Here is a 19,608-nt window from a genome sequence, read left to right as displayed (position 1 = left end):
ATCTGGTTCTTCTTCTCCAGCGAGCATTGGCGGCTAGGGTTTCTTTGGTCAGGTGTGGGTGGGGGTATTTATACCCTTTGCCTTTTAATCTCAACTGTCCATCAAGTTTAAATCTGGACCGTTCGATCGTGATTTAATTAGGATTAAATCTGGGCCATCCACCGCGATGCAATCTGGGCCGTCCGTGCGCGAGGGAACGGATCTGGGCCGTCCGATCGCGCGCACGCGGATCGCCCACGTGGCCCGTCACCTGGTCAGCGTTTCCTTGCCACACGGCGCGTCCTGGTTAGCTGGGGTTACTGACCGAGCTGCTGACGTGGCTGCTGACGTAGTGCTGACCGAGCTGCTGACGTGGCTGCTGACGTGGCACAACTTTTCTAAATTGTGTTTTGACCCCTGGTTTTCGATTTTCTTTTCAAAAATACCCCCAGAATCTAAATTTTCACCCCTTTTTTCCAAAATCAATTTCAATTAATTCCTAATAATATTTTTACCCAATTTTATCATTATTATTATTTTTATTTTCATTAAATTAAATCAAATTAAATTAAATTAAATTAAAAATCAAATAAAATTCCAATAATTACAAAATAAAATAAATAAAATAAATAAAATAAATTGAAAAAATAATAATAAATAATAATACAATTGGGGTGTTACAACTCTCCCCCCCTTAAAGAAATTTGGTCCCCCAAATTTGCCTCTTACTCTTGGTCGAACAAATGGGGATACTGGGCTCTAAATTCTGATTTCAGCTCCCAAGTAGCCTCCCTGGGCGTGTGGTTCTGCCACACGACCTTTACAAATGGTATTTTTTGGTTGCGGAGTATTCTACTCTTTCGGTCCGTGATATCGACTGGTACTTCTTCATAAGACAAGTCCTATTGGAGTGGAAGCGGTTCATGAGCCAAGACATGAGAAGGGTCCGAGTTGTACTTACGTAGCATGGATACGTGGAACATGTTGTGGACTCTGGAGAGCTCTGGAGGCAGTGCTAGTATGTAGGCAGCAGTACCAATCTTGTCTAAGATTTCAAATGGTCCAATATACCGGGGGTTTAATTTTTCCCTCCTGTCGAACCTACTAATTCCCTTGAAAGGAGTGACCTTAAGAAACACCTGGTCGCCTTTCTCAAACGCTAGGTCTCTCTTCCGGGTATCTGCATAACTCTTCTGCCTACTCTGAGCTGTCTGAATGTTCTTCTTGATTTTAACTATCTTGGACGTGGCCTCCTCTACCAACTCCGGGCCGAACAATCTTCTATCACCCACTTCCTCCCAACAAATCGGTAATCTGCATGGGCGCCCATATAACGCCTCATATGGAGCCATGTCGATACTTGCTCTGTTGTTGTAGGCAAACTCTATCAGGGGCAGATGGTCGTCCCAATGGCCCCCGAAGTCAAGGACAAAAGCTCGGAGCATATCCTCAAGTGTATGAATTGTCCTCTCTGATTGTCCATCAGTCTGGGGATGGAAAGCAGTACTAAGAGATAGCTTTGTTCCCATAGCTTGCTGGAAGCTACTCCAAAACTGGAAAGTGAACCTGGGATCCCTGTTGGACACTACTGTTACTGGAACCCCATGCAATCTGACTATCTCCCGGATGTACATCTTTGCCAACTTGTCCAATGAATCGGTCATTCTGATGGCTAGGAAGTGGGAAGACTTAGTAAGTCGGTCAACGATTACCCATATGGCATCGTGTCCTGAACGTGCCTTGGGTAGCCCTGATACGAAGTCCATGGTGATATGTTCTTACTTCCACTCCGGGATTGGTAAAGGCTGAAGTAACCCACCTGGACGCTGATGCTCTGCCTTGACCTGCTAACATACCAAACATTTAGATACAAAGTCGGCTATGTCTCTCTTCATCCCATGCCACCAAAACCGGGGTCGCATGCTTTGGTACATTTTGGTGCTTCCTGGATGCATGACAAACTTCGAGCTATGGGACTCCGTCATGATGTCCCTTTTTAACTCACTATCACCTGGGACACACAGCCTGTCTTGGAAACGAAGTAGTCCATCGGCAGATATTCGGAATTCTGAGCTCCCTCCCTGTTTTGCATCCTTCTTGTGGGCTACCAGGGCGGGGTCAATTGTCTGGGCTTCCCTTATTCTCTGAATTAACTTGGGCTGGACTGTCAGGCGGCCCAAACATGTGACTCTCTTCAGATCATGAAGTCGAACCTGTTGTGTGGCCCCAATTGGTCTGCATTCTGAAACCATCAAATGAGCTAAGATACTTACACTTTTCCTACTGAGGGCATCTGCTACCACGTTACCCTTACCCGGATGGTATAAGATGTCACAATCATAGTCTTTAAGGAGTTCCATCCACATTCTCTGACGCATGTTGAGATCCTTCTGAGTGAATATGTGTTTCAAACTCTTGTGATCGGTATAGATCTGAAAAGTCTCTCCGTACAAATAATGGCGCTAGGTTTTCAAGGCATGAATGATTGCGGCAAGTTCCAAGTCATGGGTGAGATAGTTCTTCTCATGATTCTTTAACTGTCTAGACCCGTATGCTATAACTTTTCCATGCTGCATCAGGACACAACCCAGGCCCAGATAGGAAGCATCACTATAAACTGTATATCCTCCCGATCCACTCGGTAAGGCTAGCACGGGTGCAGTGGTCAGCCGCTTCTTTAATTCTGAAAAACGTCTTTCGCAATCTTCATTCCACTCAAACTTGGCATTCTTCTTTGTGAGTCGGGTTAGAGGAGCTGCTAGACTGGAGAATCCTTCAACGAACCTGCGGTAATAACCTGCCATTCCCAGGAAGCTACGGATTTCCTTAACTAATGTCAGCTTCTCCCAACCAAGTACCGCTTCAACCTTTTCAGGATTCACTGATACCCCTTCCTTCGATATGATGTGTCCTAGGAAGGCAGTCTGCTCAAGCCATAATCCACACTTACTCAACTTCGCATATAACCTCTTGTCTCTAAGGACCTGCAAAACTTGGGCCAGATGGTGAGCATGTCTTCTCTGCTTTTTGAGTAGACTAAGATATCATCGATGAACACGATGACAAATTGATCCAAGAACTCTCTGAAGACCTTATTCATCATATCCATAAAGATTGTCAGGGCATTAGTTAGTCCGAATGGCATGACCAGGAACTCATAGTGTCCGTACCTGGTTTGAAAGGCCGTTTTAGGGATGTCTTCTGTTCTTGTCTTCTGTTCTTATCTTCACCTGGTGGTAACCTGATCGTAGGTCTATTTTATAGAAGACTTGTGCACCCTGTAGCTGATCAAAGAGGTCATCAATCCGGGGAAAGGGATACTTGTTTTTGATCGTGACCTTGTTCAATCCTCTGTAATCAATGCACAGTCTCAACGTTTCATCTCCCTTCCTTGCAAAAGTGACTCCGGCACCCCAAGGGGACACACTGTGTCTAATAAAATCACTGTCTTGCAATTCAGTCATCTGTTTCCTTAGCTCTTCCATCTCAACGCGGCTCATGCGGTAAGGGGCAACCGAAATGGGCTGGGTACCTGGCTGTAGGTCTATAGTGAACTCGACTTCTCTGTCCACTTGCAGACCAAGCAGTTCGTCCGAAAACACATCTGGGAAGTCTCGGACTACAAGAATCTCTTGAATACAAATTTCCTTCTTGGGCTTGCCTAGTCAGAGAAAACAACAAGATTAAGGCACTAGAAGTTAAGAAAACTTGCCATCAAGGAATACGTACTGAATAATTTTATTAATTTGTAAATGGCTCCTCGTTAGGAGGATTAAATACAACTTTCTTGTTGAAGCAATCTATGGTGGCGTGATACGCCGCTAGCCAATCTATTCCTAAGATTACATCAAAATCCCCCGTGTCTAACCCTATCAGGTCTACACTCAGTTTCTTATTTGCTATCTCCACGGCACAAGCCCTATAAATAGCTTCCCCTAGTAGTGTTTCACCCCCAGCAGTAGATACAAACAACGGTGATTCAAGTTTATCAGGTGATACATTAATTTTAGAAGTAAAAGCATGTGAAACAAAAGAGTGCAATGCACTAGTGTTAAATAAAACATGAGCAATATGGTCACAGATAGTATACATACCCTGTACCACATCTGGGTCGGCGTCGGCATCCTGCTGGATAAGGTTGTAAGCTCTGCCCTAGATAGGAGGCCTCCCTTGATTCTGGTTCCTCGAGCATTCTCTGGCATAATGCTGGGCACTGCCACAAATGCGACAAGTGTTGTTAAGGCGGTAGCAGGGTCGCTCCCCGTGATCTCTGCCGCAATGTTGACAGATTTTCCCACATGCTGCCCCTGGAGCCTGAGGAGGGGCCTGGATAACTGGTCTGAGTTTCTTGTTTGGTTGGGCAGGCGCCGTAGGTGCTGGCCTGCGGAACGGAGCTGAGGGTCGGGAATTCCCTCCTGGCTGAGGACGGGTGCTGAAGCCTCTTTCCACAATCTGTGCCTTTGCTAAGACTGCTGAATATGTCTTGAGCTCCAGTACTACCAAGTGTTGCTTGATCTCTGAACAGAGACCCGACTGGAATCTCCTGGCCTTTCGGCCCTCATCCATCAATGTCTTCAGGGAGTATCGGCCCAGCTCTAGGAACTTACTAGCATATTCAGATACTGTCATGTTTCCCTGAACTAGTTGAATAAACTCTATTTTCTTTAGGTGTCGGATGTGCTCAGGGAGATACACCACATGGAAGGCCGCCAAGAACTGCTCCCAAGTGACTAGTGTAGGTAGGGTGGCCTGCTTGAGCTCCCACCAACATCCTGCTTCCCCTACCAGCATGAAGGAAGCAAGGGCAGCTCTCTGCTCAGGAACTACTCCCAAGATCCTGAAAGCTCTCTCAGTCTCCGCCAGCCAGTACTGAGCCTCTTCAAAAGAGGATCCCCCTGTAAAGGTGGAGGGGTTCAGTCTCCTGTACCTCTCTATGTAGCCCGGATCGATCAAGGAATGAGCGGAGTCCCGTGGAAGAGGGACTGGACCTGGCTGGGGATAGACTGGGGGGGTCCTGTGGTGGCACCTGCTGATATGCTGGGGGCACTGGGTCGTGCTGTGGCGGTGCCGGGTAGTACCGTGGCTGGGGCACCGGGTTGTACTGCGGTAGTGGTGCCGGGTGGTACTGTGGAGGAGCAGGCTCGTGTCGGGGTGGCTCGGGATCAGCCTGCTGTAGCGAAGGCTCAACCTGCGGTAGTGGAGGAGGGTTGGGTAACTCTCTTCTCTCCTCTCGCCCTTGCTGGACAGCTATGAATCCTTTCATCATCTTAAATAGCCTGTCTACATCCTCCCGAAGTGAATTATCCTGGGCCGCTCGGTTTAGTGGGGGTCTTCCTCTCCTCATTTCTCTGCACCCGCATTTCATAAGAAATGGTTGAGTAACGGTTTATCGGTGAATATTTCTCTAAGCATTATTGTGTAAGAGATGGGTCCGGGGAGCGCGGCTCTGATACCAACTGTAACGGCCCCGGAAATTTAGAATGAAATATGTGTATTAAAAATGTCAAATGCGGAAGTGTAATAAAATTTTTGATTAACATCCCTTACACAAAAAACCAAAAACGTGCTCAAAATATAAAAGAACAAACTAACTAAAAGAGATACTCGAAAATAAGAACTATAAATATAACTACGGAGTCTTTAGGCGTCCCCTTTGCCGTCTTCCTGCGGAACGGGCTCGGGAACAATGTCTTCCTGATATGAAATTGTTAAATAAGGAATGAGTTACACCAGCCCAGTAAAGACATCACACTATCTCACCACCATGGAGGTAAAGGTGGATAGAAAACACAAAAAAGACCAATGGAGCATAATTTATAATAAACTCGTTTATTAACATAAAAATCTTTACTGTCCACTTACCTCGATGAAATCCATAAAACAACATATGAAAGCAATGACATTATCATCATCATGAAATCATATGAACTGTATAACATAATACTTACCACATCTTTGCATTCCAAACATTAAACAACACATTTTCCTCATTTACCAACCTACTAGTATCCATGGGGATCCATAGGGGTTCCGCTACCCGTGAACCCTTAACATTTATAACCTGATTCTAGAACCGTCCCCATACCCCGTCTGGTATGGGCACCAAAACCATGAACCTCAATACCCCGTCCGGTATGAGGGTGAAACGGGCCGTCCCCATACCCCGTCTGGTATGGGCGGCAAAACACATAAGGTCTCCATACCCCGTCCGGTATGAGAGACCACGTTCCCGGTAGGGTTCCCTAGGAACCCGGTCCGTCCACCATCTCCCAGGATATCTAGTCAGGCTGTCCATATTATCCACTTATCAATTCACGTAACCTTTTATTCCTTTTTTCCTCACTCACTATCATTAAATCACACACAAACATGCAAACCAGTAGTTTATACCAAACAAGACAACACACAACATCGGGTTCTCAGTCATTCAACTCATAGTCAATAAAATAGTGATATATACACCGCTTGCGGCGGCGATTCGCCTTGAGTTGGCCGTTTTCGGCCGAATTCGGTCACGCTTGCATCGGTCCCTGCGATAGAACAGCCCTAGGGCCCTCGGTGGGCCGAAAAATTACGAAAAATTAAAACTTACCGGCGGCGGTGCTCTCGGGTGCGACGGCTCCTCCGGCGTGAGTCGTGTTTTGATATTTGGCTCCGATCAACCTATAGAGAAAAGAACGGTGATCACAGTGGTATAAAATTTACATCAAACGGAGGTCGGGAAGGGCCTCATCGGAGGCAAAAACCGAGGAGGGGCGCGGCGGCGCCGTTGGATTTCGGCTGGGTTTTCCAGCCATTTGGTTGGTGGTTTGGCTCTAGTTTGGCCATAGGTGGACTCAGCGTCGAAAAACGAGCAAGGGGGAGAAAATTTACCTCGATCGACGGTCGGAAACTTCCCCGGTGCGGCGGCGAGTGGCGGCGGCCGGCTCCTCCGGCTTCTGGTTCTTCTTCTCCAGCGAGCACTGGCGGCTAGGGTTTCTTTGGTCAGGTGTGGATGGGGGTATTTATACCCTTTGCCTTTTAATCTCAACCGTCCATCAAGATTAAATCTGGACCGTTCGATCGCGATTTAATTGGGATTAAATCTGGGCCGTCCGTGCGGGCGGGAACGGATCTGGGCCGTCCGATCGCGCGCACGCGGATCGCCCACGTGACTCGTCCCCTGATCAGCGTTTCCTTGCCACGCGGCGCGTCCTGGTTGGCCGGGGCTGCTAACCAGGCCGCTGACGTGACTGCTGACGTGGTACAACTTTTCTAAATTGTGTTTTGACCATCGGTTTTCGATTTTCTTTTCAAAAACACCCCCAGAATCTAAATTTTCACCCTTTTTTCCGAAAATCAATTTCAATTAATTCCTAATAATATTTTTACCCAATTTTATCATTATTATTATTTTTATTTTTATTAAATTAAATTAAAAATCAAATAAAATTCCAATAATTACAAAATAAAATAAATTAAAAAAATAATAATACACTTGGGGTGTTACATATAAGGAGATAAGACCATTTATCGAATACTGAAGTAAATTTTTTATTCAAATACCTTACCCACCATACTAATATGACTTTAGTAAGGTTACTGATATTCGTTTTAATAATATTTTTGTTCTATAAAAGTATCTTATTTTTAGCAAGCTACAAATACCATGTGACAACAAAAAATAGCACCTCCATGATTTTCTTTGGGGAAGTTTTCTCGTCAACGGTATACCAAAACGTTAATAAGGTTATCAAGAAACCAAGATTGATCCACATGATGTTCCACCATCCGAGACATCTACCCCTAACCTTCTAAACCTTTGTGCACCAAATAAAGATACATTCAATCGTTTCAGGACTTTCATCGTAGAAATAATGCTAATTTTACATTTCAAATCTACAATATCAATAATGAAAATAGTCAATATCAGGTAACTAACCATTAATCATTTGTCGAGTTTCGTAGGAACTAACTTTTTCCTTCCACATCATGCATTCAATGGGTCGCATATGATTAGCGGAGTATAATATACTTCTTTTAAAAGATTTTACAAAGGAATAAGTTTAGACAATGATTACAACATTTCAACTAAATTAGCCTAGACTAATTTCTTTAAACAGTGAGATAAACTTCAATAAATGTGTGTGTGTGTGTATATATATATATATATATATATTTATGTATATATACACATGCAAACAAACAGATTGAGTTCGCACCTACCAAACAAACAGGTAGTAGTTTATTGAGGATTCAAATAAAAATTAATTAATCATTAAGAATCTTAGTCCTTTTCAAAATATAATAATAAACATATGTAGCAATTTGACAAATGGTGATTTGGAAATTTAAATGATCTAAGTCCAAGTCATTTGGAAATTTATATAATATATATCGAAGACTCAATCAAATCAATATAAATATATATATATATATATAACACTCCAATAATGAATTGTTCATTGGTAAGTAAACGAAATTTATTAATATTTGAAATCAATTTTTGTGAATTATGATTTCAATCATAAGTATATATATATATATATATTGTATATTATTCACAAAATTTACTATAGTTAATATATTTTGGAATTAAATTATGATATCTATATTCTTTAATTTGTACGACCATGGAAGTACTAAATTATACATATATATATATGTATATATGCTTATTATGGAATTAGGGTCTCGATTGCTGATTAATTATGATAATTAATTTTTTATTTTTCTAATGCTAACTGTCGGAATTTTTTTTTTGCTTAATTTGCAATTATATTAACATAATTATCATCGTCATGCAGAAGAAACTTTTGATGTGGATGATTTAAATATATATATGTGTGTATATATATATATATTTATATATTGTGTTCCGTACAATATTTGAATTAGTCTTAGCTTTTAAAATCTTCGGACTTGAAGTCGTGATTTAAGCAATGATCTAATTAAGAATAATAATCACATTAATCATCATCATGATTACTCTCATAATTGTTATCCTCAACTACTGTGTACATTAGTCAAGTAGGAATAGTATATGATCAATATATAATTATTATGACTATAATAATATAATGAATCATCGATGTACTTATATAAATATATATATAGTTGCATTTCAAGATTTGGAATCTTGACAAGGTGGCTAAGCAATTTGGAGGACACGCTAATGATTATTGATTAAGATTTTTAAAAGTTTACAAGAATTAATTAACTATAGAGTGATAATTTTTTAATTAAAAAAAATAGTATTATTAGAGGAAGAAATATATTGGTTAAAATACTAAAATCTCCTCTAAATTATACAAAAATATTCAAAATTATTCGTGTGTGAAGTATTTTTTTTTTTCTTCAAAATTTTCCATCTTCTTTAAGTTTTTTCCAACATCATAACGTGTCACGAGATATAACAAGCCACGTGTATTTTAGTTCTGAAGCTGCTGATTGAGTGTACATGTTGATACTACGTGGACGTCATCTCAATCATTTTTAATCTCGTTTTATTTTAAGAGAATTAATTTGAAAAATAACAAGTTTATTTCGAATAGTTAGAAGTAGATAAGAACAGATGATCGACGATAAGCCAAAGATGAGGCAAGGAAGCAACAAGAAAGGACACGATAAAAAGTCATTTTACTAGGAGAAAAATAAGAAAACAAAGGAGAAATGCGAATGGTTTCTAATTTCTAGAATCAAATTGTGACAACGGCTAAGGGAGACTCGAAAAGAAGTCTTCTCTTTTCTTTCCGACAAAACAGAGAGCTGGAGAAGGCAGGGATCAAATTGTTCACGACTACACATGCTTGTTATGAGAAACAAGCCACTATTACCTTACATGTTATTCGTTTTAGTTGTGCCCGATTTGGAGGGATTCTAATTTAGAGAAAAATATATATTTTTATATGATCAAATCCGAATTAAAAATTCGTAAACTTATTGAGAATATTTTAAAAACTCAGTGAATTACTCAATCTAATCAATTTCGTTAAATAAAAGTTATACCACAAACAATCATATTCTCAACAAAAATCTTCATCGCTGGCCTTATAGATATTATCAATCGATCGATACAGCATATTTGAAATTGATATTAACAAATATATAATCATAATTAATAGTAACGAAATATATACAAATATCAACAAAGTAAATAGTTGAATTTAATAAGAGTTAATACGTCTAGGTAGTACTATAGAATTGTCACTTTCTTAGCTTATTTAATTTCAATCGACTATTCATAACTTTTTTAAATATATATATATGACTTTTCTATATTTATATGATATATACATATATATGATATACTATACGAGCTCTGAATATTATTATAAGAACCATTAACTTATAATTTTTGGAAAATAATTGGATCTTTAAATATTAATGCCCCCAACTAATATATAGCATCCTTATATATGTATATACATACATATATCCTAGTTAAATGCTATTGGATACTAATTAATTCACCGATTAATTAGTGGCTAAATTTAGAATCCCCCATCCACTTGAGCAGCTTGACTTACCATATGTAAACTTAACCTAATAATCCATTATTAGTATATAGTCATATATATGATTTATTTATTATTTATTTAAAAATATGATCAAAAAATTAAATTCTAAATATGGAGGTTTTAGAAATTGAAGACTATAATTTAAAGGAAATATAAGAAAAAAAAATTAGTAAAAACCAAAAATAAAACTAAAATTAATATCCTATATATACATATAATTTTACAAAATTTAATATTCTTAGCATGCATGTAATAGTAATTATAACGATATAAAGCATATTTTTTATATTGACCTTCTTAATCGCCTTCAAGCTTTGGACTTGCTTGGAATTAAGTTCCAAAGTTTGAATTTGCTTGATGCTAAAACATGAATCAAACCGAGCTTGATAGGAGTAATCTATATACATATATAGATATAGATATATATATATATGTATATAACATTTAAATTATATCTACTTGTATATAAAATTAAAAAAATGATAATGAGATTCTCGAAATTAGAATTCTAACACTATTAGTTCCGATCGTATTAAAAATTAAATTAAATTTTTCATAAATTTTAAACTGATACGAGAATGTCTATTATATTATTTTTATTACATATAGTTAGTATTGTAAAAATAATTTTATAGTCTAATATATTTAGTCTTGATGGAAGAAAATTTATTGGAGACTTTGAATTTTTTTATTTATTATTATCTAGTTAAATCAAACTTTAATATTTGATTAGTCTAATTAACAAATGAATTAGCAATAATTGAAGATTGACCTTTGCAATATACAAGATTAAGGTCAACTTTGCATGTGATATGTATGTATAGATATATTATTGTACACACACATACGTAATTGGTTTTTTAAATTAAGAAAGAGTCAACTTAATTAGTTACAAATTAAACCCACACAAGGCAGCACTTATAATACAAATTAACCAGTATATAAACTTAAATATATAAATTAGAAATAAGAAGGAATATGCTTGGAAATTAAGAAACATGAGGGTACAAACAATATAATTGATCCAAATTACGATGAATTAAAAATATTAGGTAATAAATAGTTTAAAACGATAAATATTATTATTATTACATGAAATTATAGTTATAGCTATAATTATAATTATATATATACATCACATCAAAGAGCAATTTGATTGCTGAGGTTCACTGTAAATTTCAGAACAGTAGATTGGACAGGGACGATATGGAGGTGGAGGCCAATATTCGTAAAGTGCCTTAATAATTTCTTCTGGTTTCTTTTCAGGAGGCTTTGGTTTTACTTCTTCCACGGTGAGGATGACGGAGTGACCTAATTTTTTCTTCAGGGCAAGACTCAACGACGCCGTATCAATATCATCTCCCACCACCACCATCTTGTCTTTATCCGGACCCTCTATTGCCACGGATGCCACACCTGCAATAATTACCCATATATAAATGGACATCTATATACGTATATGTATATATATATATATCATTACGTAAGTATATGGGTTTGAGATGGTTATATATTAATCAAGTTTTACCGTCTGTTTTGGCAGCAACTTTCATGGCTTCAGCTCTGCATTTTTGGCAGTTCATTGTAACCTTCATCACTATCTTTTGCTGAAATAATTCATGATAAAAATTTGATTATTATTATATATATATATATATATGTACACCAAGTATATATTAATGTATGATATTGGTTGGTAGGTATACATATATGCTTGATTCACACATATATATGATAATATACGAAATTAAGAAAGAAGTTAGAAGAAGAATTAACGAAAATTTATTAAGCAAAACGAGGGTAGTTACCTTCATGTTGTGATTAAGATCTTATATATACCTGACACGGGTATATGTATAATATATATGCAGACCGCAAGGATGAACAGAATTATATATGTATGTGCGTGTGTGTGTCTGTCGAGAGATAGAAGGAAGAGCAGACAGCAGAAGTAGAGGAGGTTTCTTCTCAACACACGACACAAGAACTGGGTGCCATTAAGTATATATAGATGGATATATATATATATATGTGTGTGTGCGTGTACATATGAGGCTCAGTGGTCCTTGCTTATTATATATGCATATATAATAATATATATCCGTGTGTTCGTAATCAAAACCACGTGAATTCCGGAGACCGGTTCCAAAACCACTGCAGAAGATTCAAATAAGTTTCCCCAATATTTAGATAGTTATATATATGTAAGTACACATAATCATATATGTGTATGATATATACAACTCTCTCCTCATTAGTCTTTATTAATTAATCTCAATATTTCTAACTAAAATGCATATGGTCTTTCTTATACCCTAATTATTCACCTTCTACAGTTCTGTACCTATTAATATATTGCTCCTCTGATCCTTCTACAGTTCTGTAAGTACATACATATATACATATATATATGTCAATATATGGTATCCTTTTCAAGATTAGCATTGTTGCGAAAAAACTGAGAAAAAACATAAAGGAACAACCCCCGGCCAGACGTATACATATATATTATATGTATGGCGGCTCTGATATGTATATAATAAAGTGTTCAACCATCGATTGAAAAGTTAGTAAATTGAATAAAGATATCGATAAGAACAAAATCTTATCATTTTATCATTCTAAGGTTATTTAATTTTGTAAAAATTACAGCTGATAAAATTAGTAAGCTTTATATATTTGTGTGTATATATATATATATATATATATATCGGTCAGAAGTCATATATACTGGACTTTTAAATAAATTTTTTACAGTCAAAGCAGTTTATAAACTGATTTGACTGATTTAAGAAAAAGCCAAACTTGCTTTTCAATGAAGCTTCTTAATTAGTCGGTAATAAATATATATATATATATTATATATATGTGTGTAGTTGTATATTTTAATTATAATTAAATAATATGGTGTAAATTAGAAGACTTGTCAATAACTAATCTGTAAAAAATTACATATGTATATATTAGACGAAGTGATGTAACTGAGGTACATTATATGTGAATCTAGCAATTTTTAAATCGAAAAATAAAATAAAAAGAACACTACTACGTATATATATATATATATATATATAATATGTGTGTGTAATTTTCATTATGTGCCGTGAAAATACGTAATTTGACAAAGATGGTACACCCAACATTTACTTACATATGAAGAATATCATAACAATGGCTAAAATATTAGTTTGAATAACAATATAAAATTAATTGCAACATAAATATTTGTTCAATGAATTCCATGAACAAATACTTATACACAATACATATTTTTTTAGTAAGATATACCATATATATATATATATATATATATATATATATATATGCATTACGTAGTACTGATGGTCATGAAATTCTAAAAATTCCCACCTATGGAGACTGAATATCTCTATCTAATGACATATATGATACAAGTGAAAAAATATATTTATCGAAGAGAAGCTCGATTAATCTATGTAACATAAAAGAATAACAAAGAATTAAAATCAAATTGGATAATTATTACACGTTAATGATAAATAAATTATAACTATCTCATTAGTCTAAAATGATTGACAAAGTAAGAGGATGTATAAATATGTTGATATAAATATACAAACATGGGTAAATATATAAAGAAACTAAAAACAATTTTAGCTAACAATACTTTAGGGCTAAACAATGATAGCAAATTTAATATCTTTTGAAAATCTCCGAGGTAATAAGTAACGTGTCAAGTGACTTATTATCTTTTTTAAATTTATCGGTTTACACACTGTGTTGGGGCCGAAGAAGATGGAGAAGATGATGACCTACTCGGATAAAGGGAAGACGGTAAAAAAATATTTGCGGGCGTGAACGTTAATATGTTGCTGACGCGGAATCTATCTCCGTAAATTTAAACGAAGTGATAGGTTACTTCACGAATCACCTGCTATCTTAACGGTTTCCAAAATAATGTTAGTTGGAGAAAATAGAGATCGAGAATTTCAACTGTTTTTTAAAAGTATAAGAAACAAAGTAAGCTTCCCTGTTTTGCACATTGCACAAAACAAATTAAGCTTTTGCATGATCATCAGCTGTTTATATTTCAGGTCTAAAACCTCATTTGTCAGATAAACAAGTTAGTTTTCTATGGAACACTTAAAAGGTAAATGGTCCCAAACACTCTCAGTCAAAAGTAAAACTATGCAATAACCTGTCTCAAATTTGGCAAACCATTTTTTGATGCATCTAACAGAATCCAAACCACTGAATTGGCCAAATCACTTTATTACATTTCTGTTTTCAAATAATCCAGAAATGAGGAAAAGCTAAAGGGTGGCAATCAAAGCTCAAACACTGTAGTTTTCTTAGCTATAAATCCACTAATACCTCCTTTTCCCAATCTCAAAACAAAACATCAGCCCCCACTACCTCACCATCAAAAGCTTCTTTTCTCCCTCTCTGCTTTATTTAATCCATATCCCACCAGTTTATTTAAACATTTGAACACATCTCTCATATTATATAACTTACCCAATAAGTTTCTCTCCCTTCCATTCTCTTCTTCTTCTTACTCTTCTTCTTCTTCTTCTTTACCAAATTATCAGAAGAGATGCTTTCACTCCCACCTCCACCTCCACCTCCACCTCCACCTCCACCTCCATTAACTCCACCACCAGCAAGGCAAGCAACTCCAGTTTCTCTTAACGAAATAGTCATATCGAAGCAAACAGCAGTGCGGAGAACAGATCCTGCCACTGCAAAATCAGAAAAGCTCAGGCAGCTGCCACTCAGGCAACCCCAACCTAACCGGACAAATCCTCTTATATGGTGTGGTGCAGTGCTTTGTCTCATATTCAGCCTTGTTCTAATCTTTTTTGGAATTGCTACTTTGATTATCTTCCTTGGCATAAAACCCAGGAATCCTGTGTTTGATGCTCCCTCAGCAAGCCTCAACAGCATCTACTTTGACTCACCTGAGTATTTTAATGGGGACTTCACCTTCCTGGCAAATTTTTCCAACCCAAACAGGAAAATTGATGTGAGGTTCGAGTATCTGGATATGGAGCTCTACTTTTTGGACAGACTCATAGGTACTCAAGCTGTTCAACCTTTCTCTCAAAGAAGAGGAGAAACCAGGTTGGAATCACTACACTTCATATCAAGTTTGGTCTATTTACCACAAAATCTTTCCATGGAACTTCGGAAGCAGGTGCTAAACAACAGGATTAGGTACAACATAAGGGGTACCTTTAAAGTAAGAGCCAGTCTGGGTATGATCCATTTTTCTTACTGGCTGCATGGGAGATGCCAGTTAGAGATGACTGGTCCACCAACAGGTGTTCTAGTTGCTCATAGCTGCAAAACAAGGAGATGAAGATGCAAAGGATATTCTCTCAGCTGCTTCAACAACTTAGCCTCCTCCGACTCAATTGAGATCAGTTTTTGATGTACACAACATTCTGATTTCTTTTTGTAATATGGTTCCACAGTGTTCTAAGATGCTCTTTTTCCTTTTCTTTCCCTCATTTTCTTTTCTCTTTAACCGATAAAGCCATTAATCTTAGAAACTCTTGACCAACTTTCTAACTCTACGAACATGGGGTTATAAGAAAAGGGTGGAATCAAAAAAAAAATCAAACAGGTTTTAAATCAATCTAAATATTAAGCCTTTTCTTTCTTTTGCATAAACATGGAAAAAACAGAGGGCTCTTTAAGACCCTGATGAATCCTTATAATTTCAACAATAGCATCAATTGGAAAACAAGCAGAGAAAGCAGCAGAATAATTGACAGAAAGGGAACGTTAAAGAGAGAATATTTCATTTTACACTATACATACTTCGCTCAAGCTGAATTTTTGCTTACCTATGGAGGCTATGAATGAGCTGCAAGAAATAATTTACCTGCTCACATGGAGATTTTTTTTACAGAAGTAACCTGATGCCTTGCTGCATATTCACAGTACATAAGCACGCGTGAATTTGATAAAAAAGAAATTTAAGTTCAAGTAGCAGAGGATATCTTCTAGCAGGTTATATTTTGAATATAAGATATTAAGTTCATAAATTATAAGTTTACAGAGCAGTACATGACTATCTCATCAATCAATGAAGTACATAAAGATAAAATTAGGAGAGCACGTTAAGTGACAAATCACTTGACCTTTTGTTCTTTATTTATAGAGGACAAATCACTGACTTCACCAGAAGCCAAATAACTAATAAATTGTAAAGTATTTGTTGTATTCTGCTGCAAAAATGTGTTCGAATTTACCATCTACACCATATGCAATCTTTAATGGAGAAACATTCAGTAACTTTATAAATGAAAAATACAGTTTGCAACAAATTCTCCATCCTCAAGATTCTGGTACCATCTTGCAGAGGATCCTCTAATTTTTCAATGAAGAACAGGAAAAATGATCGAGGAATACCACCTATTCCGTAAAGAACTTCAACACTTGAAAAAGTAGAGACTTTTATAAACATTTTATCCCATGAATATAATATACTTCAGCCAATTATAACTTACCTATCCATTACCTTAGAAGAAATTATGATGAACCTAACATTAAATTACCAACAGTAGATCCAAGCAGAAAGCCACCTTAGTATTTCCCTAGTAGGGCACATGAGGCTACATTTTGTCCGAATTTGGAGAATAATGATCATTACCTTCAAATCTACCTTAACTATCTCAAACAAAATTGGAAGTAATTAAAAGATAAAGCTTGTTGCACATAAAAACTAGGTTTTCCAGTGCATGTCAACTTTCATTCTTTTCCAATATCAACCTTCTTCCATTAAATTTTACTCCTTAAAAAAAATTCTATCGCATTTTGACCCTTTGTATGTACTCCATATGGTTTAAACATTATTTCGAGGTACATGAAACTAATTTAGTTAGCATGCCACTTCTTATCAACCTCCAAGCTATTTCCAATTATCTGAGACACCACTAACAAAAGATTGAGCAGACCATCCTGACCTTGAAATACACTAGCAACTCACCTAGAGCTTTGTTAAGAAATAACTAGATAATTTCCTCTTCCACCTTATAATCCACAAGCAGTTCTGAAACGCTAGGAAAGAGTTTCTTAGACTGGATGAGAGATAGATTCCCATTACTGAACATAATAGTTACACAACCTATCTACCCTTCCTATAGAATAAATCCAATACCATTCTTTAGACAAAGACATGGAAATTTTAAGCCGTAGCAAAAAAAAAAAGATGCAAATGAATTTTACAATAAAAAATATTCACATATGAGATTAATTTAATTATATGTATCGAGAGATTTGCAACCCATTTATCTTACGATAATCGAAGACACGTTTGTTCAAAGTTTAAGACTTTTCCAAACAATTGGAAACTCCTTTACAAATCTAATACATAAAATTTCGTTATAATTTCATCCCAATTGAATAAAAGAAAAGATAGATATAGCAAAAAGCAAAACTAATTTTTTTCATCTTGCACCGACCTCAGATGGTGTCTTTGCCACAATGGACAATGCGTGCAGTCCTGTCTGCAACTCATCTTGCAACAGATCATATATTAACCTGTGCCTCTTTACTAAACTCTTCCCTTCAAATGCCTCAGAGACAACTCTCACATTGAAATGAGTCTCTCCATCACTGCCTCTCACACCAGCATGACCAGCGTGTTGATACGATACATCATCCACCTGCAACTCAACAGGACTGAGCTCCTTCTCCAACTTCTCTCTAATCCTCGTCCCTCTACTCCCTAAGCCACCTGAGTTCGACCCATCCGCGTTCCCTCCCGAATTCGAACCTGTAACTCGGTTTTCACTCTCTGAACTTGTCACGGTACTTTCGTTCAACCCACCACTCGAATTCCCCAAGCTACCATCTTCTCTCGCCGCGGAATTTGATCTAGCAAAGGAACCTTCACCCTTCTCGGCTTCCATTGACAACTCAAGAGCCTTTTTCTGCATCAGCCTTAACATGTTCAAGAATCCATTGTTCCTCGAGGGCGTCAAGCTCTGTTGCAACCCGAGGAGCACCACGAAATCCGGCGAGATCCGCAAAACTTCCGGGACGGACCTTCCAGATAGTCCTTGAACAAGCAAAGCAGCGAGACCCTTGGTAAGAACCGAGTCGGAATCGGCCTCGTAGAAAACATTTTTGTCTTTATCGAGATAAGCCCTAACCCAGACCTGTGATACGCAGCCCTCAACCTTGTTTTCCCTAGTTTTGAACTGCGTATCGAGTGGCTTCAAATTCTTCCCGTAGAACATGAGTTGCTCGTACTTGGCCTTCGGTTCTTCAACGGATTGAAAGAGTTTGACGATTTCCTGGAGCCTTGGAGGTAGCTCTTCAATGGGTTGCAGGTCCATGGAGCTCGATGCTGACGCAGAGACTGCTAATGTCGATGGGTTTCTGGTTGGGATCTTCTGGAAGGAGATCGGTCTGTAAATGGCCAGATTCGTTAGCTGCTTCGCTGGTCCAATTAGCGATTGTTTTTGGATGAGAGAGATGGGGATCTTGGCTGCAAATAATCGAAGCGAAGAAGAACAACAAGACATGGCCTCGATCTTGGAGCAGAGGACTCGAGAAAGAAGATGCTTTTTGACGGTGAAGATGAAAAAGTAGGGACTCCCTTTTCCTTTCCGAGCCAACGCACCGTTTTTGTGTTTTTAATTTTATTTTGTTAGTATATTAATATTCTGTTTATATAAATTTTGTAGTAAATAATTAATATATAATAATATTATTATTATATTATATTTTAAAAAATTATATATTAATATATTATAATGATGACTATTTTATTTATTTTAATAAAATGATATAAAAATACATATATTTATTTTTATGATTTATAATAACCCAATAAATAAAATTTAGAATTCAATTAACCATGATTTATTTTCTTCCTAAACTATCCAAAACAATTCAATGAACCTTTTTATATTATTGTTTGTATTCCTCAAATTCTTGTTGGGTCAAAACTCAATGACCAAATATTCCTATTGTAAGCCCAAAAATAATCCAAATATTTTAAGATTTTTTGGGCCAACCCATCAAATAAATCACAAATTAACACCCTAATTTATAGCATAATTATCAAAAGTCAAATGTAAATAGAATTTTCTTTCCTCACCAAAAAAGAAAATATAATATTTTTTTTAAAAAA

General features: G+C 36.8%; 3 protein-coding genes across 4 annotated transcripts; 1 reads left to right on the top strand and 2 right to left on the bottom strand.

The window, feature by feature from the left end:
• Positions 1 to 11,538: 11,538 nt before the first annotated feature.
• On the bottom strand, positions 11,539 to 17,554 carry LOC110820707 (heavy metal-associated isoprenylated plant protein 47-like). Of its 2 annotated transcripts, none has more exons than XM_022050286.2 (3): positions 16,348 to 17,554; positions 12,007 to 12,085; positions 11,539 to 11,894 (listed from the first exon to the last, which is right to left on the bottom strand). In XM_022050286.2, exons 2-3 carry the CDS (start codon positions 12,071 to 12,073, stop codon positions 11,614 to 11,616), a joined length of 348 nt encoding a protein of 115 aa, XP_021905978.2. In that variant the 5' UTR covers positions 12,074 to 12,085; positions 16,348 to 17,554; the 3' UTR covers positions 11,539 to 11,613. The 2 variants fall into 2 exon arrangements, with proteins under 2 accessions (XP_021905978.2, XP_088074937.1); XM_088218811.1 differs by lacking the exon at positions 16,348 to 17,554 and adding an exon at positions 12,287 to 12,599.
• On the top strand, positions 14,644 to 15,970 carry LOC110820708 (Late embryogenesis abundant (LEA) hydroxyproline-rich glycoprotein family). The gene has a single exon (XM_022050287.2). It carries the CDS (start codon positions 15,055 to 15,057, stop codon positions 15,817 to 15,819), a length of 765 nt encoding a protein of 254 aa, XP_021905979.2. The 5' UTR covers positions 14,644 to 15,054; the 3' UTR covers positions 15,820 to 15,970.
• Positions 17,555 to 17,687: 133 nt separating the features above from the next.
• Positions 17,688 to 19,099, bottom strand: CPSUFE (chloroplast sulfur E). The gene has a single exon (XM_022050480.2). The coding sequence runs from the start codon at positions 18,995 to 18,997 to the stop codon at positions 17,915 to 17,917; it is 1,083 nt and encodes a 360-aa protein (XP_021906172.2). The 5' UTR covers positions 18,998 to 19,099; the 3' UTR covers positions 17,688 to 17,914.
• Between the last annotated feature and the right edge of the window lie 509 nt (positions 19,100 to 19,608).

Source organism: Carica papaya, chromosome 4, assembly GCF_054855325.1.
Source record: "Carica papaya isolate Zhongbai chromosome 4, ASM5485532v1, whole genome shotgun sequence".
Lineage (NCBI taxonomy): Eukaryota > Viridiplantae > Streptophyta > Magnoliopsida > Brassicales > Caricaceae > Carica > Carica papaya.
The sequence above is the reverse complement of the archived record's forward strand: the minus strand, read 5'-3'. Positions and strand labels throughout refer to the sequence as shown.